Source organism: Muntiacus reevesi, chromosome X, assembly GCF_963930625.1.
Source record: "Muntiacus reevesi chromosome X, mMunRee1.1, whole genome shotgun sequence".
Lineage (NCBI taxonomy): Eukaryota > Metazoa > Chordata > Mammalia > Artiodactyla > Cervidae > Muntiacus > Muntiacus reevesi.
Window position 1 is genome coordinate 102849165 of NC_089271.1, and position 23010 is coordinate 102872174.

The window sequence follows — 23010 nt, forward strand, 5'->3', positions numbered from 1 at the left end:
GCAGTAGGCAAAAAAGGAGAGAACGTTTAAAGAGGTAGGTAGGAGGACGTTTTAATTCCTCTTCTATTTTTAACTTTGACTTGCAGTGCTTACATAGGAAATTCTATAGTCTCTCCAGATTGAGGACCCCACAGAAAAATCCAGAGAAAGTGACCCACGGTCAGCCTTGTACCCCTGCCTAACGGGCCACTCCGTCCGGAACCTAATGGGTCAGCTGATTGTGACCTTGAACGCGAACACATAGGGTAGGAGAGGCAGGAGATGGGGGCGGGACGACATTGCTGCCTGACGCTGATTGGCTGATGGAGCTCGTCGCCTGGTGTCATTTGTTGTTGGATCAGCGCACCAGACGCAGTCTGCGTCGTGCACGTGCAGACGCAGTCTGCGTCGTGCACCCGTGCAGCCGTTTAAGTCGCGTCAGCGCCTGTGAGGACTCCGGGAGAGCAAGCTGCAGAGAGGTGAGTGGGCCGCCGGCTCTTTTCCCAGTAGGGGTTTCATCCCCACGCTCTGGGCTTCCCAGTTGTAACTGGACTTCGGGCCAAGTGAAGAACGGTTGGGGTGGGCAGGGGTTTGAAGCCGTCCTTTGGGGTCTTTCTGCTTCCTCCCGGAGGGTCCAGTAGCACGGTGCGTGTCCGAAGTCTGAGGTTGAGGCCTGCAGGAAAGGCGAAGGAGCATTTTTGACCACATTGTAGTACACCATTCGTGTTCCGAGAAAAAGACTCTCTAAACACGGATCGTTGTTGAACTATTCGTGTATACACCCTCTTTGGCGAAACTGGTTGCTTGTGTGAGAAATTTGGGCCACCTAATCACCCCTTCCTTCCCTGCCAAACTTCACGGCCTTGATCCCTGGTCACTCCCCCCCACCCCGCAAAGAAACTAAATAAACCCCACGTGAAACGTCGTACCCAGTTTTGAAGGGAGAAACCTGGAGTAGTATCTGAAAAATTTCCCCTCCCCCTTAATATTCACTAAGACGCTTTGGGAACCCTTCAGTGAGAAAATAAATTCTGTCAACCGATTTTGGGGAAAGGCCTGAACTCCACTGGGACAGGGTGATTGCTAGAGTGATTAGATAAGTGGTTCAACTAATTTTTAAAGATAAAAAATTGAAAGTCGCTCAGTTGTGTCCGACTCTTTGCGACGCCATGCACTATACAGTCCATGGAATTTTTCAGGCCAGAACACTGGAGTGGGTAGCCATTCCCTTCTCCAGGGGATCTTCCGAACCCAGGGATCGAATCCAATCTCCCGCATTGCAGCCGGATTCTTTACCGTCTGAGCCAAAAGGATAAATATAAATGGTATCTCTCAGTAAGAAACAAATCTTTAATTGTTTTTTAAAAAACTTTAAAAGTTTTTTGCAAAAACTTTTGGGGAGGATCAACAGTTAATTGTGTAGCTTGGAGGTATATGTGTGAAATGATGATTTATGCTTTTAAAGGTAAAATTTTGATCTCTGATTCTGACTGAGCCTAAATGTGCATGTTTGTATTTTTATAAAAACTGAACTGGAAGCCGCCATGGGAGATGAAGATTGGGAAGCAGAAATAATCAACCCTCATATGTCTTCCTATGTTCCTGTATTTGAGAAGGTAATAAAATTTTAAGTTTTTAGTTATTGAATGCTGCAGATTTTGTCAGAGTTGAAAATCTCTGTGGTGAGAAAGTTCATCTGTGGTGAGAAGCATGCTGTGCTTCTCCATGTGATTGTTATTAACTGTCTTATAGGGAATGATGAAGCATGCTAAGCCTCAAATAGAAGAAATAATTTAACAATTATTTAATAATTTAATAATTAATTATTATTAATTTAATAATAATTTAATAATGAAAACCTAAAACGGGTATAATATTATGAGCAACTTAATTTAAATCTCAATGATTTAGAACTTACTGTGGGTGAAAGCAAGCTTGTGTTAATGTGGTTGAATGTCTCTAAGATACAGTTGTATATAGAAAATGGAAAAATAAAATTCGTTTTTGGGTGGCAGTTTGAATTCTGAAATTTGGTTTTATATAAGCAGGGCTCTCAAGATGAAAACATTAGGTTGATTCAGATGGTACCATCAGTTTGATCTTCAGATGTACAAATCTGCAGATCTTTTTCCTCAATAGCTTTTGAAGAGTTACACTGAAATTTACCTGAGGGGATTATGGAGTGGGTTTTTGGATCTCTTTGGATCTCTTAGTTTTGACTTTAAGATGGTGAAGAGAGTCTACTTTGGAAGACAGTGTATTTAATGGATTGCTTTTACCTAAGTTTTATCTACTTGAAAATGTCTCCAAAAGTCAATTTGTTTTCCTTTTAGGATTTCCAGTTTGTATTTATGTTAGTCAATTCTGACACTTTCTATTTCAAGTGATGTCTTAATAGAAATTCTTAATTTACCCCAAAACATAAAATTTAATTCTTTGTCTTTCTTGAATTTGGCCTGTTTGCATGTAAACTTTAGATTAAAATACCTAAGATGTTAATCTGAATTTATCATGTTTCTTGCTTTGGGACGTTTTTTAGAAATAACTTCTTTGTATGTTATCTTTTTATTGTCTTCTTTATGTTACAGTATCATAAGAATAGTGTAAGACCAAAAGAGGAGAAATATTACCTATAGTCTCACTCACTAGCACAAATGCTCTGTTGAGGTTTTAGTAAATTTTCTTCTATATTTCCCAAACACATTTTTCCATGGATTCTAATGATTGTATGTAATAGTAATTTTTGATTTTAACTTTTTCACTCCTCAGCACTAGCTATTCCATATTATTAACTTCCTAAAAATAATTTCACATGGGTATGTAGTATTTAATGGACTAGAACTACCAAAGCATAATTGATTTTCTTTTGGTAGAAATTAAAGTTTTATCTTTACACTGTAGTATTGTCATGAATAGCTACAGTTTATTGTTTAATTTGGGAGTATTTGTTTTCAAAAATGGAATTACTTGGTCAAATAATTTTCTATGGTTCTTTTTTCCCCAGGTTCTTGGTAGATTTGTTGTAACACACAGTTTAACTCATACGTATAGATGTTCTTCCACTTGGACTTGTCTAATTTTTACTTTTTCTTACTATGAGATTTTGTCTTAACTAAATATTATTCAAATGGTATACTGCACTGTAGAATGTTGTGCATGGTTATTGCAAAGGGTGTCTGAAATTGAGGATGGTCAACTGTCAGGCTTCCAGATTTACCTTTTGGGAGTCTTTGTGCTATTCAGTAACAAACTTTGTTTCTCAATGCTGGTCATACTGATTGAATATTAATTAATATTAATGTTAATATTTAATGTACATCATTAACATTATTTAATAATGTAAATGTTAATAATGTTAATGTTAATATTAATATTAATGTTAATATTTCTACCTTACGATTCTTAGTACATATCTGTGTGTGGCCAATTTGTAGTAAACTTTTTGCATTTGTCCACAAACTTAACACCTGGTGCTAGGTGTACAGTTAGTAATTTGACCTACTTAACTTGAAGAAACATGATGCATTCAGTGGCTTTGTTTGCTTGTCTTCCTTGAATAGGGTGTGTAGACGCTAAGGATGAACGCATGACATTTTTATGTAGGAGAAATCTGAGGTCTTCAGCCCGTTTTCTTTTAAAGGCACCATTAGATTGGTTGTTGTAATTGGATTTCTGTTTCAAGAAGCAACTGGGCTTCCCTTTTGTGCAATTTGTATTGCCTCTGAGATCATCTTGGATTGGTAATAATATCTGTGATCAGCCTTTTGTTAATTGAAAAAATCGGGAGTATAGTTGATTTACAATGTTGTGTTTCTGCTGTACAGCAAAATAGGTCAGTTATACATATACATATATTCATTCTTTTTTATCTTCTATTCTTATATAGGTCTTCACAAAGTATTGAATAGAATTCCCTGTGCTATGCAAGAGGTTCTTATTATGTGATAAGCCTTTTCTGAATGCTTCTAAGGATCCTTCTTTGGAGATTTAGTATTAACACAGGCTTATATAATTTTGAACTAACAGGTTGCTTTTCTGGTAGTTTTTAGAACTTTCCAATGCTGGTTTTTGAAGTGAGTGTACTATGTAGGGATAGAATAATTCAAAATGTGAGGTTGGGAAATATTTGGTAATCTAGCAGTTAGAGTAGTCCAGAAATGGTTCAGTTCAGTTCAGTTCAGTCGCTCAGTCATGTCCGACTCTGAGACCCCATGAATGGCAGCACGCCAGGCCTCCCTGTCCATCACAACCTCCCGAAGTTTACTCAAACTCATGCCCATTGAGTCGGTGATGCCATCCAGCCATCTCATCCTCTGTTATACCCTTCTCCTACCCCGAATGCCTCCCAGCATCAGGGTCTTTTCCAACGAGTCAACTCTTCGCATGAGGATGGCCAAGTTTTGGAGCTTCAGCTTCAGCATCAGTCCTTCCAATGAACACCCAGGACTTATCTCCTTTAGGATGGACTGGTTGGATCTCCTTGCAGTCTAAGGAACTCTCAAGAGTCTTCTCCGACACCTTAGTTCAAAAGCACCAATTTTTCAGCGCTCCGTTTTCTTCACAGTCCGACTCTCACATCCATACATGACCACTGGAAAAACCATAGCCTTGACCAGATGGACCTTTGTTGGCAAAGTAATGTCTCTGCTTTTTAATATGCTATCTAGGTTGGTCATAACTTTCCTTCCAGGGAGTAAGCGTCTTTTAATTTCATGGCTGCAGTCACCATCTATTAGGCTTTTGCATATTGTGCGCACACTTGTTGGGGTGAGAGATGAAATGAATGAGCGTGATGACTGTAACAGGATACTGGGTTTCCTTGCTAGTTGTAATATTTCTTATTAAATGACCAATGAGTCTACACACTCGTCTCTTCTGTCTGATCGTTTTGCCTTTTTTCTGGCATATTTCAGATGGCATATATACTCTTGTGATTAAAGTGGAAACTGCTTAAGATAATTAGTGCATCCACAATTATTATTTTGAAATCTATAATATTTGAAATAATGTTAAGTTTTAAAATTTCTAAATTGGTTCACTTGGATGAGTAAAGAGGTTATAAATGTTTTATAGCTAAGTGTTCTAAAAATAGGTAATGTTAAGACCTAAGACTCATTCCACAAGTTTTTTTGAGCCTTATTAGATGCTGGAGCTAGTGGTAAACATGATAGATAAGGGGCTTGCTGGCATGGATGTTGTATTTTACTGGAGGAGACAGAATAAACACATTACAAATCATATACTAATAGTGAAAATTATTAAATAATAATAGTAATAAAATAATCAGGAAACTCTCTGTGTGTGAGGGAGAGAGGGAGAAGAAGATTGGTATGGGTAGATTTAGATCAGATGGAGAGGAAAATATTCCTTGAGACTATAACTCACGAGCCGGAGACCTGAAAGAGTCCCAGTAACACATGATGTGCAGAGATCTGAAGAGAGAACGAACTTAGGGTATCAGGACAACAGGAAGAAGTACAATGTGCTAGTTTCCTATAGATGCTATGATAAATTATCACAAACTAGATGGCTTACAGTAACAGACAAATTTCTCTTACAGTTCTGGAGGCCAGAAGTTAGAAACCATGGTCTCAGCAGTGCTGTTTTCCTTCAGTAGGCTCTTGGAGAGAATCCATGCTTCTTCCAACTTCTGGTGGTTATAGGCAGCCTTGGCTTGTGGCTGCATCTCTTTCTGTTGTCTTCACTGGGCCTTCTCTGTGTTTGTGTTAATACCCTTGGCCTTCCATAAGGACGCTTGCGATGACATTTAGAGCCCACTTAGATAATCCAGGGTAATCTCCTCATTTCAAAATCCTTAGTTATATCGGCTAGAACTGTTTTTTTTCCCAAATAATATAACACACTTTTCAGAAATGAGGGCTTGATATCATTGAGTGGACGTTATTCAATCAAACTATAGCTGCTGCTGCTGCTAAGTCGCTTCAGTCGTGTCCAACTCTGTGTGACCCCATGGACAGCAGCCCACCAGGCACCCCTGTCCCTGGGATTCTCCAGGCAAGAATACTGGAGTGGGTTGCCATTTGCTTCTCCAGTACCTGCAAGTGAAAAGTGAAAGTGAAGTGGCTCTGACTCCTAGCTGCACCATGGACTGCAGCCTACCAGGCTCCTACATCCATGGGATTTTCCAGGCAAGAGTACTGGAGTGGGTTCCATTGCCTTCTCTGCTACTATAGCTAGTATAGAGCTATTTCATATCCTAAAAGATGATGCTGTGAAAGTGCTGCACTCAATATGCCTGCAAATTTGGAAAACTCAGCAGTGACCACAGGTCTGCAAAAGGTCAGTTTTCATTTCATTCCCAAAGAAAGGCAATGCCAAAGAATTTTCAAACCACCACACAGTTGCACTCATCTCATGCTCTAGCAGAGTAATGCTCAGAATTCTCAAAACTAGGCTTCAACATGAACCGAGAACTTCCAGATGTTCAAGCTGGTTTTAGAACAGGCAGAGGAACCAGAGATCAAATTGCCAACATCCATTGGAGGATAGCAAAAGCAAGAGAGTTCCAAAAATCACCTATTTCTGCTTCATTGACTATGCTAAAGATTTTGACTGTGTGGATCACTACAAACTGTGTTAAATTCTTAAAGAGATGGGAATACCAGACCAGCTGACCTGCCTCCTGAGAAACCTGTATGCAAGGCCAGAAGCAACAGTTACAACTGGATATGAAACAATGGACTGGTTTCAAATTGGGAAAGGAGTACGTCAAGGCTGTATATTGTCACTCTGCTTATATAACTTATATGTGGAGTACATCATGTGAAATGCCAAGATGAATGTAGCACAAGCTGGAATCGAAATTCCCGGGAGAAATACCAATAATCTCAGATATGCAGATGATACCAGCCCTATGGCCGAAAGCGAAGAGGAACTAAAGAGCCTCTTGATGAAAGCGAGTGAGGAGAGTAGAAAAGCTGGCTTAAAATTCAACATTCAAAAAGCGAAGATCATGGCATGCGGTCTCATCACTTTATGGCAAATAGATGGGGAAACAATGGAAACAGAGAGACTATTTTCTTGGGTTCTAGAATCACTGCAGATGGTGACTGCAGCCATGAAATTAAAAGATGCTTGCTCCTTGGGAGAAAAGCTATGACCAACCTAGACAGCATATTAAAAAGTGGAGACATTACTTTGTCAACAAAGGGCCATCTAGACAAAGCTATGGTTTTTTGAATAGTCATGCATGGATGTGAGTGTTGGACCGTAAAGAAGGCTGAGTGCGAAGGATTGATCCTTTTGAACCGAGATGTTGGAGAAGACTCTTGAGAGTTCCTTGGACTGCTAGGAGATCAAACCTGTCAATCCTAAAGAAATCAATCCTGAATATTCATCGGAAGGACTGTTACTAAAGCTCCAATACTTTGGTGAGCTGATTCATTAGAAAATACCCTGATACTGGGAAAGACTGATGGCAGGAGGAGAAAGGGATGATAGAGGATGAGATGGTTGGATGGCATCATGTGACTCAATGGACATGACGTTGAACAACTTCTCAGAGATGGTAAAGGACAGGGATACCTGTCGTGATGCAGTGCATGAGTCACAAAGTGTCGGACATGACTGATTGGCTGAACAGCAACAAATTTCTAGCATGGCTAAACTATAGTAAGATAAGGCAACATTTGTAGAAAGTGAAATCTGAGAAGGAAAGAGAAAAGAAAGAGAGGGAGAGGGCCCTCAAGATAGAAGTGGACATAGAGTTGATAGAACTAGATGGCCTGGATATGGGGAATGCAAGTGAGAATGATGCTAAGTTTTTATATTGAAGCAAGTAGATGGATGATGGTGCTCATTACTGAAATGGGAAATATTTGGAAGATGAACCAGTTTGGGAGGGAAAAAATCAAGAATTCTGTATTTGCAGTGTTGAATTTCAGATGCCTAAGAAAAGATTTAAGTAAGGGTACTAGTCATTAGCTGTTGCTTAGGAGAGGGATCAGAGCTGTAGGTACAAATCTGGAATTTATCTCTTTTAATAGGATTTAAATCTGTGAGAGTGGAGTGGGTAAAGTTGGATGGAATAAAACAGACTTAGAGGGTTCTGCCATGAACTGTGGGGCATTTTGATTTTAAAGGTACATTAGCTGGGGAGCTGGCAAAGGAGACTGTGGAGGGAGTGGCCATGGGGCAAGAGGAAAACCTGGGAAGGAGGTGTTCCCTAAGCCAGAGAAGCAAGTAGATAGTCTGTTGTTTCAAATGCTGCTGAGAGCTCTGGCAGGATGAAGCTTAAAAGTAGTAATTTTATTACATAATAGGCTTACTATAAGCTTTTTCAGTGCAGTGGTGAGGATGGAGGCTAGCAAGAGTAGCTTGAAGGAAATACAGAATGTGAGAAAACAGAGGCAGCAAATGTAGACAAATTTTTTTGCCTATAATGGAGCAGAGAAATGGTACAGTAGCTGGAAGGGAGTATGAAGTTACTTTATTTTTAAGATTATGAAAAATATTAAGGATTTTTGTGAAGAAAGATGAATTCTATTGAAAATTTTTTTTCAAAATTTGCCATAGAATGTGTGTGGGATGTTAAATTCCATCTTTTGAAGATTGTTTGGTAACAATAATTTTTCAGTTGTTTGGTGCCAGAGTGTTTCATTACTTTTTATCAGTTACGTGAAGCTGAGTGTTATAACACTTATAAAACTAGCCTCTTTGGGGGCTCTATGCTGAGTGTTATAACACTTGTAAAACTAGCCTCTTTGGGGGCTCTATACATCCAGTAGTATTTTGGATACTAGAAAAGAGAAAAAAAGTCTTCAGTGTTTCACTTTAAATAGGGAAAGCTGGATTACTTTCTTGTTTGTCTTATCATCTATGGTAATCATAAATTGGAACTTTTTACTGTAGCAGTTATCAAAATCCCAAGCCATTTCAAAGATTTTATCATATGTTTTTAGTAAGTTAGAAAAATAACTGAATGTCTTTTGAGCTTTATAAAGGTAGTTTTTAAAAGTCAGTGTCTTTTGTGCAAGAAATTTTGGAGCAAAAGTATTACCTGACGATGTTAATACCTACCTTGGTGCACTCCCTCCAGCTTTAAGTTTATTTAAAGAAACTTATTTGACAAAAATACTGTGATTTGTCTAATTCAGTCAGTTAATTGAAGTGTTATCTGTAAATTTTAGATCACTTTTTGTGGTTAAATTATTGAATTTGATTTTGAAGAATCTCAGAGCTCTGTTCAAAAGTTTTGCCTTTAGTATTGGAAACTTGTTTGAGAGGAAGCAGCCTGTTCCATACCTAGATGAGTTGAGGATGGCTTTTTTCCAATAAAACTTTATTTATAAAAACTGGTAGCCCACCCGATTTGGCTTGTGGCTATAGTTTGCTGACCATTGTTTAAGTGATATATTAGTATGCTATACATAGAATTTTAAAGTGAAGGTGTTTTAGAGTAGTAAATAAAAGAACATGCAGCGACCCAGGAAATCTTTAATTATTTTTTTCTGGACAAAACCCAGTTGTTAAAACTTTCTAGTATTTATGAGATAGATTACTCATTGTTATTATTCAAAGTAGAAAACTAGTGTTTTCTTTTTTCTTACAGGATAGGTATTCTTCTGGAGCAAATGGAGACACTTTTAACAGGACTCTGGCTTCATCATCAGGTATGTGTTAAAGCAAAAATGCAGAACTCTTTTTAGGTTAAGGGCTTCATCCACTGGATGAGAAGCAGACTAATAGATACCTTGTCAAAGGTGTTTTTTAAATTTTCTAGTGAGACGTTTTGGCTTGAATATTTTGGGTTGGGAGCCTCTTAGAATTAAAGGAAGGGAGAGATAGAGAGTGTAATGTTAGAGTGTATCCTTCGATTCAGTGGGCTTGATGTAAAACCTTTCCCCAGCCTCCAAGTTGCATGTTTGGCTTTCAGGCTGCTATGGGAATTGTCAGAATTCCTGATATAAGGCAGTAGGAGAGTAGACTCAGGTGCTGAAGCAGGTTACAATGATGGTGACCTGTCAGGATAGCAGCTATTTAAAACCAAAGTCATATCAAATTAATGCACATAAATCCCTGGCATTCCTATACACTAACAATGAGAAAATAGATATAGGAATTAAGGAAACAACCCTATTCACCATTACGTCAAAAAGAATGAAATACTTAGGAATAAATTTACCTCAAGAAACAAAAGACCTTTATTTAGAAAACTGTAAAACACTGATGAAAGAAAGCAAAAGATGACCCAAATAGATGGAGAAAAATACCATGTTCATGGATTGGAAGAATCAACATAGAGAAAATGAGTATACTACACAACGAAATCTATAGATTCAATGCAATCCCTATCAAGCCACCAATAACATTTTTTCACAGAACTAGGACAAATAATTCCACAATTTATATGGAAGCGCAAAAAACCTCGAATAGCCAAAGCATCTTGAGAACGAAGAATGGAACTGGAGGAATCAACCTGCCTGACTTCAGACTATACTGTAAAGCTGCAGTCGTCAAGACAGTATGGTACTGGCACAGAAACAGAAATATAGATCAGTGGAACAAAACAGAAAGCCCAGAGATAAATCCATGCACCTATGGACACCTTATCTTTGGCAAAGGAGGCAAAAATATGCAACGGAGAAAAGACAAACTTATTAACAGGTGATGCTGGGAAAACTGGTCAACCACTTGTAAAAGAATGACACTAGAACACTTTCTAACACCATACACAAAAATAAACTAAAAATAAATTATAGATCTAAATGTAAAACCAGAAACTATAAAACTCCTAGAAGAAAACATAGGCAGAACAGTCTGACATAAATAACAACAGGATCCTCTATGATCCACCTCCCAAAGTAATGGAAATAAAAGCAAAAAAAAAAAAAAAAAAAAAAAACCCAAAATGGGACCTAATTAAATGTAAAAGCTTTTCCACAACGAAGGAAACTATGAGGAGGTTGAAAAGACAGTTTTCAGAATTGGAGAAAATAATAGCAAACAAAGCAAATTTCAATCTCAAAAACCCACAAGGAGCTCATGCAGCCCAATACCAGAAAAATAAACGACTCAGAACTAAACAGACATTTCTTCAAAGAAGACATACAGATGGCTAACAAACACTTGAAAAGATGCTCAATATCACTTATCATCAGAGAAATGCAAATCAAAACCACAATGTGGTACCATCTCACACTGGTCAGAATGGCTGCTATCAAAAAGTCTACAAACAATAAATGCTGGAGGTGTGGAGAAAAGGGACCCCTCTTACATTGTTGGTAAGAATGCAAACTAGTATGCCACTCTGGCGAACAGTGTGGAGATTCCTTAAAAAACTGGAAATAGAACTGCCATATGACCCCGCAGTCCCACTACTGGGCACACACACTGAGGAAACCAGAATGGAAAGAGACACGTGTACCCAAGTGTTCACTGTAGAACTGTTTATAGTAGCTAGGATATGGAAGCAACGTAGATGCCCATCACGACAACAAAAGCTAGTGCAGGTGACAGGATTCCAGCTGAGCTATTTCAAATCATAAAGGATGATGCTGTGAAAGTGCTGCATTCAACACGCCAGCAAATTTGGAAAACTCAGCAGTGGCCACAGGACTGGAAAAGGTCAGTTTTCATTCCAATCCCAAAGAAAGGCAATACCAAAGGATACTCAAACTACTGCACAATTGCACTCATCTCACACGCTAGCAAAGTAATGCTCAAAATTCTCCAAGACAGGCTTCACCAGTACGTGAACCGAGAGCTTCCAGATAATCAAGCTGGTTTTAGAAGCGGCAGAGGAAGCAGAGATCAAATTGCCAATATCTGCTGGATCATCGAAAAAGCACGAGAGTTCCAGAAAAATGTCTATTTCTGCTTTATTGACTATGCCAAAGCCTTCGACTGTGTGGATCACAATAAACTGTGGAAAATTCTGAGAGATGGGAAGTCCAGTGGGGTCACAAAGAGTCAGACAAGACTGCCCAACTGAACTGAACCGAAATATAGAAAGCAAATACTAACAGACCTAAAGGAAGAAATGGATGGGAATACAATCATAGAGGAGACTTTAACACCTCACTGACGTCAGTGGACAAATCTTCCAGACAGAAAATCGATAAGGCAACAGAGATCCTAGATGACATATTAGGACAGTTAGGCCTAATTGATATTTTCAGGACATTCAGTTCAGTTCAGTCACTCAGGCTCTCTGTGACCCTGTGGTCTCAGGACACCAGGCTTCCCTGTCCATCACCAACACCCATAGCTTGTTCAAATTCATGTCCATTGAGTCGGTGATGCCATCCAGCCATCTTATCCTCTGTCATCCCCTTCTCCTCCCATCTTCAATCTCTCCCAGCATCAGGGTCTTTTCCAATGAGTCAGTTCTTCGCATCAGGTGGCCAAAATATTGGAGTTTCAGCTTCAGCATCAGTCCTTCCAATGAATAATCAGGAGTTATTTGCTTTAGGATTGACTGGTTTGATGTCCTTGCAGTGCAAGGGACTCTCAAGAGTCTTCTCCAACACCACAGTGTTTATAGGTGTCACTTTTTCTTTTTAGTCATGTTTAGGTTTTGTTCCCAAAGCACACAGTGGATTAAAAAAAAAAAAAAGATCATAGCTTTTATTTATTTACTGGTGAAGTTGATCATTTGTAGGTCAAACACAGCATTTCTCTTTAGTAACTATCTGTTGATGACTTAAAATATTAAAGTCATTGAGTTATGCAAGGTTTAAATTAACTTGGCCACCATGTCCCCAAGATTTCTTTGTTGGTTTCTGTGTCATTTGTGTGCTTGTGTTTTAATGTTACAGGTTATCAAGTCGGCAGTGATTCAGAAGCTTCAGGACCGTCCGGAAGAGGTGGAAGAGGTAGTTTCCGAGGCTGCCGTGGAGGATCTGGTCTAGGAAGTTCAAGTTAGTAGTGGATTGCAAATACTGTGCTTCATTTATTAAAGAAATGATTAAAAATAACACCTATCACATATAAGCTTATTATGACTTTATGAGAACGGTTTAGTATAATGGCTGGTAGGTACGTAATGACTTATGCTATGCAAAATATTATTTTGTAGACGTACGTAATTCCTTATAGATTAAATGAGAGTATGTGAATTTTCTAACAGTTTGTGTGATGCAGTTCTTTAATATTACATGCTGTGAAGCGTTTTAGAGCTTTGATAAAGATGGCTGACCTTACAAATAAGTGGCATTCTCATGATTCCATTATACCTTCTTATACCAGTGTGGCTTTCTACCTAGATTTTTCCAGTCGTCTTTCCTTGGTGCTAAGATATTGTCTCCTGAAGTCACTTTTGGAATGCATGTCTCTCTTAACAGAGGAGAACAGAATAGTGAAAATAAGAACGTAAACTGATATAATGATTTAATAGATATGTAGCAGATTAGTGAATTGTCAGTTTTTGAAAAGTGAAGAGATCCACAGGGTTGCTGTTTAAGACTGATAAAGTTTGATTTGAGTGCAGTGGGTACGAAGGGATGCTATTCTGGAGAATAAGCAGTAAGATTATGTAATGTGAAATTTTGAGGGGCAGCAACAGTGCTGCTTTTCAAAGGCAATTTAACTTGCTTATATCATATTGTCGTGTAGTATTAGCTCTGTTATTGTGGCATATAGTTAAATATCTCCTGAGGAGAGAATAGGAACAGAAGGAGAGGAGACTGTTCAAAGATAATAGATGAGACTTTTCCAGAGTGAATGAGGTATAAGAGTCTTGAGCAAGGTAAATAAAAGCAAATTTACACCCTTACAAAATACTCTAGAGATTAAAAAAAAATTGAAAACTCACCAGAGGAGAAAGATCCACCTATCCAGGCAGGAATCCTGGAGTGGGTAGCCTTTCCCTGCTCCAGGGGATCTTCCCAACCCAGGAATTGAACCCAGGTCTCCTTCATTGAAGGCAGATTCTTTACCAGCTGAGCCACAAAGGAAATCCAAAGCCCTTGACTGTGTGGATCTCAACAAATTGTGGAAAATTCTTAAAGAGCTGGGAATACCAGGCCATCTTACCTGCCTCCTGAGAAATCTGTTTGCAGGTCAAGAGGCAACAGTTAGAACCAGACGTGGAACAACGGACTGGTTCCAAATTGGGAAAGGAGTAGTTCAAAGCTGTATATTGTCACCCTCCTTATTTAACTAATAGGCAGAGTACATCATGAGAAATGCCGGGCTGGATGAAGTGTAAGCTGGAATCAAGATTTCTGGTAGAAATATCAATAACCTCAGATACGCAGATGACGCCACCCTTATGGCAGAAAGTGAAGAGGAACTAAATAGCCTCTTGATGAGAGTGAAAGAGGAGAGTGAAAGAGTTGACTTCAAGCTCAACATTCAGAAAACTAAGATCATGGCATCTGGTCCCATCACTTCATGGCAAATAGATGGGGAAAACAGCGGCAGACTTTATTTTCTTGGGTTCTGGAATCACTGCCGATAGTGACTGCAGCCATGAAATTAAAAGATGGTTGCTCCTTGGAAGAAAAGCTATGACCCAGACAGCATATTAAAAAGCAGAGACATTACTTTGCCAACAAAAGTCCTCCTGGTCAACGTTACGGTTTTTCCAGGAGTCATGTATGGATGTGAGAGTTGGACTGTTAAAGAAAAGTGAGCTCAGAAAGAATTGATGCTTTTGAACTGTGGTGTTGGAGAAGACTCTTGAAAGTCCCTTGGACTACAAGGAGATCAAACCAGTCAATCCTAAAGGAAATCAGTCCTAAATATTCATTGGAAGGACTGATGCTGAAACTGAAGCTTCGATACTTTGGCCACCTGGTGCGAAGAACTGACTCATTGGAAGAGACCCTGATGCTGGGAAAGATTGAAGGTGGGAGGAGAAGGGGACGACAGAAGATGAGATGTTTGGTGTCACCCGACTCGATGGACATGAGTCTGAGTAAGCTTCAGGAGTTGGTGCTGGACAGGGAAGCCTGGTGTGCTGCAGTCCATCGGGTCGCAAAGAGTCAGACATGACTGAGAGACTGTACTGAACTGATAAAAGAACAGTAGGTCAACAGCATAAATTTTTTTCAGTAGTGGCAGAGGTCAGGGTAAGGTAGAATTCAGAATACTAAGGGAGAATAACTCTGAACCCAAGCTGCTGTTTTCAGATAATTTGGGTGTTAGAAATAATATTTTGGGTAAAGTTGATGTTTAATACTTTTAGGGGATTGAGGAAAGGACTGTTCAATCATATTAGTAAAAAGGAAACTGAGCTTTGGAAGAAAGTAGGAAGCAATGATGAGCCAAAATAGATAAATAAAATTTCAAAATTCGTAAGCATATTGGTATAATTGAAAGCATATTGACTGCATGAGCTAGTGATAATGATGATTAATTTAGGGTTATTTAGAAATAAAAAGAACTAAAATTTTAACAAATGAAAAGACAGTTCTTTGTCAGTTCTTATTAGTAAAAAGAAGAATAGATTGAAATTAAAGATTTCTTACATATGGTAAAAGTTGGGGTAATCAGAAAAAGAATAAAATAAGTAACTTACTAGTGGAGGAAATACAGTAGAAAGAGGAGAGGACTTTGGAGGAAGGAGATTAGGTTGAAAATAATTTTAATAATAGCTTCAGTATCCATGGTGACATTGAAGGATGTCAGTAAGATCATTAAATAAAATACAGCCTTTGGGGATATCTAATAGAAGGCCAGAGAGGCAAAGAGGAAGCATTGAAAGAAACCGGTGAAGAGCAAACACAAAATAAGATGATAGGAGTGAAAATACATGTATCAGTAATTTTATGTGAGCATTTCAATGCAGAGTTGAGAATAAAGAGAAAAAATATCAGTACGTTATTAAACAAAGCTGATGTAGAAATAGACAAAATAGACTCTTAAGGCAGATATAGTTCTGAACATGCCTTGAATCTAACAGCATAGTCTTAAACTATACAGGGCAAAAATTGAAATAAGGAAAAATGTGCAAACCCTAGTGAAACAGTTATTCACCATTAGGATTTTAAACTATTTTATTTTTCAAAAACTGATAGACCACAAATGAGTAAGATTACAGATTTGAATATAAGATTTGAATATCAGTTATTAAGCCTGATTTAATAGTTGTGTTTGAAGTGATATATTCGCAAATTACAAATCCTTTTCCAGCATACAGAAAATATACACGATTTGAAAATCTATTAAGGCTAAAGGAAAGGCCCAAGATATATCATAAAATTTATATCGTAGACCATATTGTAACTATTAAGGTGGATATTGTACTTGTTAAAATGCATTAAAAGTAGAAATCAATAACAGAGGCCTGACCCTTGTGCTTTGGGAACTGCATTTCTCAGTTTATGAATTGCAGTTTATGTGGAAATGATGAAATATTTAGAATGGAATGACTATAAAAACAGAACATATAAAAATGTATGGGGTTACGTGGCTGTGGGCTGCTCCATGGGGTGGGCACCACTTCCCATGGCATCCCATGGAGGCCACTCCCATTGGTCCAGGGCAGTTCTTCAAAATAAGTATGCAAATATGATCCGGTTTCCTACTGGGGCTGGCGACAGTGCACTGGTCCAGTGAAGGAGTCCAGGAGGGGCATCATCATTGCCTGCTACTCCACCACCTCTGTTTCTACCTAATGTTGTGTGGAAGGCCAGTGCAATCAGAAAAAAGTTATTGAAGATACAGGACCTTGACAAGAAAGCACAGCATATGACTTGATTATCTATTTGTAAAATCCAAAAGAATGCATAGTTTATCAACCACTGAAAATAATATCATAATGTGTTAGGTTGTGAAATCAGCATACAGAAGATAACAGCCTTCCATGCAGTTCAATTAGTAGATGTATGGCAGATATCCTATCTGTAGTCATAAAATAAGATAAAATAGCGTAAGAATAAGGTATTCCAAAGAATGCGAGTTCCACAGAATAGCAGAGAGAGAAAGAAAGCCTTCCTCAGTGATCAGTGCAAAGAAATAGAGGGAAACAATAGAAGGGGAAAGACTAGACATCTCTTCAAGAAAATTAGAGATACCAAGGGAATATTTCATGCAACGATAGGCTCAATAAAGGACAGAAATGGTATGGACCTAACAGAAGCAGAAATATTAAGAAGATGTGGCAAGAATATACAGAAGAACTGTACAAAAAAGATCTTCATGACCCAGATAATCATGATAGTGTAGAGCCAGCCATCCTGGAATACAAAGTCAAGTGGACCTTAGGAAGCATCACTATGAGCAAAGCTAGTGGAAGTGATGGAATTCCAGTAGAGCTGTTTCAAATCCTGGAAGATGATTCTGTGAAAGTGCTGCACTCAACATGCCAGCAAATTTGGAAAACTCAGCAGTGGCCACAGGACTGGAAAAGGTCAGTTTTCATTCCAATCCCAAAGAAAGGCAATACCAAAGGATGCTCAAACTACTGCACAATTGCACTCATCTCACACGCTAGCAAAGTAATGCTCAAAATTCTCCAAGAGAGGCTTCACCAATACGTGAACCGTGAGCTTCCAGATATTCAAGCTGGTTTTAGAAGCGGCAGAGGAAGCAGAGATCAAATTGCCAATATCTGCTGGATCATCGAAAAAGCACGAGAGTTCCAGAAAAATGTCTATTTCTGCTTTATTGACTATGCCAAAGCCTTCGACTGTGTGGATCACAATAAACTGTGGAAAATTCTGAGAGATGGGAAGTCCAGTGGGGTCACAAAGAGTCAGACAAGACTGCCCAACTGAACTGAACTGAAATGTAGAAAGCAAATACTAACAGACCTAAAGGAAGAAATGGATGGGAATACAATCATAGAGGAGACTTTAACACCTCACTGACGTCAGTGGACAAATCTTCCAGACAGAAAATCGATAAGGCAACAGAGATCCTAGATGACATATTAGGGCAGTTAGGCCTAATTGATATTTTCAGGACATTCAGTTCAGTTCAGTCACTCAGGCTCTCTGTGACCCTGTGGTCTCAGCACACCAGGCTTCCCTGTCCATCACCAGCACCCATAGCTTGTTCAAACTCATGTCCGTTGAGTCGGTGATGCCATCCAGCCATCTTATCCTCTGTCATCCCCTTCTCCTCCCATCTTCAATCTCTCCCAGCATCAGGGTCTTTTCCAATGAGTCAGTTCTTCGCATCAGGTGGCCAAAATATTGGAGTTTCAGCTTCAGCATCAGTCCTTCCAATGAATAATCAGGAGTTATTTGCTTTAGGATTGACTGGTTTGATGTCCTTGCAGTCCAAGGGACTCTCAAGAGTCTTCTCCAACACCACAGGGTTTATAGGTGTCACTTTTTCTTTTTAGTCATGTTTAGGTTTTGTTCGCAAAGCACACAGTGGATTTAAAAAAAAAAAAAAAAGGATCATAGCTTTTGTTTATTTACTGGTAAAGTTGAACATTTATAGGTCAAACACAGCATTTCTCTTTAGTAAGTATCTGTTGATGACTTAAAATATTAAAGTCATTGAGTTATGCAAGGCTTAAATTAACTTGGCCACCATGTCCCCAAGATTTCTTTGTTGGTTTCTGCGTCATTTGTGTGTTTGTGTTTTAATATTATAGGTTATCAAGTCGGCAGTGATTCAGAAGCTTCAGGATCGTCCGGAAGAGGTGGAAGAGGTAGTTTCCGAGGCTGCCGTGGAGGATCTGGTCTAGGAAGTTCAAGTTAGTAGTGGATTGCAAATACTGTGCTTCATTTATTAAAGAAATGATTAAAAATAACACCTATCACATATAAGCTTATTATGACTTTATGAGAACGGTTTAGTATAATGGCTGGTAGGTACATAATGACTTATGCTATGCAAAATATTATTTTGTAGACATACGTAATTCCTTATAGATTAAATGAGAGTATGTGAATTTTCTAACAGTTTGTGTGATGCAGTTCTTTAATATTACATGCTGTGAAGCGTTTTAGAGCTTTGATAAAGATGGCTGACCTTACAAATAAGTGGCATTCTCATGATTCCATTATACCTTCTTATACCAGTGTGGCTTTCTACCTAGATTTTTCCAGTCGTCTTTCCTTGGTGCTAAGATATTGTCTCCTGAAGTCACTTTTGGAATGCATGTCTCTCTTAACAGAGGAGAACAGAATAGTGAAAATAAGAACGTAAACTGATATAATGATTTAATAGATATGTAGCAGATTAGTGAATTGTCACTTTTTGAAAAGTGAAGAGATCCACAGGGTTGCTGTTTAAGACTGATAAAGTTTGATTTGAGTGCAGTGGGTACGAAGGGATGCTATTCTGGAGAATAAGCAGTAAGATTATGTAATGTGAAATTTTGAGGGGCAGCAACAGTGCTGCTTTTCAAAGGTAATTTAACTTGCTTATATCATATTGTGGTGTAGTATTAGCTCTGATTAATTTTATAAGATAATTTTAATAAAATTTTGAGAAAGTAATGTATAATTGAAGGAAATAATTTATGGAAAGATCCTTCTGTGTGATACTTCAAAAACACTATGATTTCTGTTAAAAATAAATTATTTTATCCTGCATCTTTTTAACTTATGGCACCATAAATTGATTTTTTTGTTTTTACTGCCTGACTTAAAAGTTTTTAAAAGTAAGATAATCTAAATTTTTAATCTGTAATCTAGAGTGCGATTATGAACAAGATGAGAGATCCCAGTGCTCTGGTGGCATTTTTGGTTCTAAAAGATCAGCATTAAGTGGTGCAGGTGAGAAATAGTATTTACTACTGAATATTAATCATTCACATTTGCTTTTAGCTCTAGGATTATTGAACCTAATATATATTTTTAAGTATATTAGGATGGTTCATGATTATCTCTGCTTTGTAGATTTGTAGGTAAAAAGAAAATGGACAATTTTTCCTCCCTTATCAAATTTGTGCTCTGAGAATTATTCCCTTTCTTATCTACCAGTTAATTTGAGATATAAATTATAGTTTTTATTAGAAGAAGGAAAATGAAGTTTACTTTGGTTTCAAAGAAAGGATTGTGAGGGCATTTGAGGAGAATGTGGGGGGAAAAAAGCATCCTGTTGATGAAATAATTAAAAGTAGTTAAATGAACTGTGGTATTAAAAAGAAATGAGCTATATGAAGCCTGAAAAGACGTGGAGGAGCCTTAAATGCGTACTGCATGCTTGCTAAGTCACTTCAGTTGTGTCAGATTCTTTGCAACCCCATGGACTATAGCTCACCAGGCTCCTCTGTCCATGGGACTCTCTAGGCAGGATTATTATAGTGGGTTGCCATGCCCTCCTCCAGGGGATCTTGCCAACCCAGGGATGAACCTGCGTCTCCTGTGACTCCTGCATTGCAGGCAGATTCTTTACTGCTGAGCCAGTGGGGAAGCTCTAAATATGTGCTACTGAGTGAAAGAAGCCAATCTGAAAAGACAGTATACAGTATGATTCCAACTCTGTATGACATTCTGTAAAAGGCAAAACTGTAAGAAGAGGGCTGAAAAAAATTGCGTGGTTGCTAGGGGTCAGGGAAGGGATGAACAGACAGAGCACTGAGAATTTTTCGGGTAGTGAAGTTACTGTGTATGATACTATAATGATGGAGACATGCCATGATATGTTTTTGCAAACATAAAAATCACTGTACAGTACCATGAATGAGCTGTAATGTAAACCATGGACTTTGGGTGATTATGTTGTGCCAGTATAGGTTTATCAACTGTAACAAAATACCTCTCTTGTGGGGAGCGTTGATTATGTCAGGGGGGTGTGGAATATGCAGGTGTGAGGACTGGACGTATCTGGGAAGTCTCTGCATTTTCCTCTTAATGTTTCTGTGAACCCGAAATTGTCCTAAATATGAAGTGTTTAAATAAAATGTTCAGACGAGAAAAAGGTTTTAGTTAAATATAGAATTAGGAGATGGGTGGGTTAAGGGTCTAGGAATCCTGAGAAATTACTCAGTATTTGAAAAGAAATAGCTATATATTTTATGTGCTTGAAGAGGAGCTGTGTTTCCTCTGAATATTTCTGTAAAACAATGCTTTACAGGTAATGGTGACACTTTCCAAAGCAGAAGTGGTCGTGGGAGTGGACGAGGTGAGTTCTTATTTGGTTTACCTGTAAGTGGTTAAAATGACTGTAATCCAAGTTTAAATTTTGAAGTTAAAGGTAACTGTTGGTGCTTTTATACACACTTTGAGGAGTATACATTTGCACGGCCAGTTTGGAGAAGTTGTTTACTTTTGTTGTTTAGTCGCTGTGTTGTGTCTGACTCTTGCAACCCTGTGGACTATAGCCCACCAGGCTCATCTGTCCATGGGATTTTCCAGGCAAGAATACTGGAGTGGGTTTGTCATTTCCTTCTCCAGGGGACGCCAGTTGTTTACTACTACTCTTTAATCCAGCAGTTCCATTATATACTGTAGGTGTATATGCTCAGTGCATGTAAAAGGATGCTCACTTAAGCTTCATGTATAATACGTGAAAACTGAAAATCACCTAAAATTCATCAATAAATAACTGCTTAATAAATAACATAACCATAAAATGGGAGTTACCATGCAAATGTTAAAGACTGAGATGTAATCTATGTTTACAGATTCTTATATTAATCTTTCTTATGAGATAGTTAGCTTGGTGTCGGGGAAAAAGAAAGTTCACTATAGATAGTTTTATACTATTAAAAAAATCTCAGAGTTAAAAATGCTTAACTTTCATATAAAAGTTAAAATATTTTCCAGACTAGTGAAACAATAAAGCTGGTTTAATATCTCTGAAAAATTCTGTGATCATTATTAGTCTGAGAGCATTCAGAGTGGCAGTTCCCTTGAACCACTTTTCCCTGCTTCACTCTTTCAGATTCTTGGTTTCTCCAGTGTAGAAAAAGATTATGAATGACTAAACCATATTTTATACAAATTCTTAGATCTTGTTTGAAAAGGGGTTTGAAGACCTGTGGACATACAAGACAGGAAAATTAGAGAGTGCACATATAAAAGTGCTATGTGTTAGCCTTCCAAAGCTAATACAGTCCTGATTCTTTCTGTGTTAGTACCTGAAAGTGGCACAGTCAGTGATTCCTTGTCTAGAAACCAGAAATGTAGTGTGTGGAAAAGAGTTAACATGATAGGCCTGACTGGTCTTCTTGGAAAGTCCTTCTTACAAGACCCTTCCCTGGCTTCTGGGAACTTGGATTTTGGGAGGGGTCTCAACACCCTTAACCAGTGTGAGTGGTCCACTGTACCTAAGTGGTTTGTAAAACAATGTGGTTTATGATGAATACCCCCTTTTCTTCTGGGAGTTGGGAAATTTGGTACATGCCAGGCAGAAGGTGCCTGCCTGCTTTATCAGCCCCTCATAAGAACCCTGAATATTGAATCTCTAAATTGCTCTGGTAAACATTTTCAGCATGTTGTCACAACTCGTCCTGTATGACCCCAGTGGGAGTGACTCTTAAAAGCTTGCACCTGGTCTTCTCTGGCCTTTTCTCCATACCCTTTTTTCCTTTGCTCATTTTGCTTCATATCTTTTCTATGTAATAAGTCACAGCTATAGTTTTGACTGTATTCTGAGTCCTAGCAAATCATAGAACCTATATGGACTAAGCAGAGATGGACTTTTAGTTCCTCTTAGAAAATATATTCCTTTGTTGAGGAATATAGGAATAGAAAGAGACAAAACAGCTTAAACAAGGAGATACTAATATGTTATAACATTGTAATCTGCATAAAGTCAGCATTTTGAGTGCTAAGGGAACTTAAAATATTCAGGATTCTATTTATCTTAATTGTCTCAAATATTATTTGTTCGAAGGGACCATCCGTGTTTAGAACTTTTTCTCTTTGAAAACAAAAAACAAAAATAAAGATATACACAGTCTTGTATATTAACTGGCTGTCACTGTGTGTTTCTTTAATAGGTGGTTACAAAGGTTTAAATGAAGAAGTAATTACAGGCTCTGGAAAGAGTAAGTTTTACTTTAGATCAGGTATTTGATTTTTATAGTGAGTATTGTTTTACCCCTCGATTTTAAAAACCATTTGTCTTGTTTTCGTTTGATTCCTTTTAAGATTCTTGGAAGTCAGAAGCTAAAGGAGGAGAAAGTGGTGACACTCAGGGTATGTTAATTTTTGT

General features: G+C 38.2%; 1 protein-coding gene and 1 pseudogene across 1 annotated transcript in view; both read left to right on the forward strand.

The window, feature by feature from the left end:
- Window positions 1-23010, forward strand: part of LOC136154641 (interleukin-31 receptor subunit alpha-like) — a 337454-nt pseudogene that overhangs the window by 252465 nt on the left and 61979 nt on the right.
- LOC136153833 (probable ATP-dependent RNA helicase DDX4) overlaps window positions 1524-23010 on the forward strand; it is a 43647-nt gene continuing 22160 nt past the window's right edge. The window contains exons 1-8 of the mRNA XM_065915936.1: window positions 1524-1595; window positions 9551-9611; window positions 12759-12860; window positions 18494-18595; window positions 19542-19622; window positions 20926-20973; window positions 22796-22843; window positions 22947-22994. Coding sequence (XP_065772008.1) covers window positions 1524-1595; window positions 9551-9611; window positions 12759-12860; window positions 18494-18595; window positions 19542-19622; window positions 20926-20973; window positions 22796-22843; window positions 22947-22994 — 562 coding nt within the window. The remainder of the gene's footprint in view (window positions 1596-9550; window positions 9612-12758; window positions 12861-18493; window positions 18596-19541; window positions 19623-20925; window positions 20974-22795; window positions 22844-22946; window positions 22995-23010) is intronic.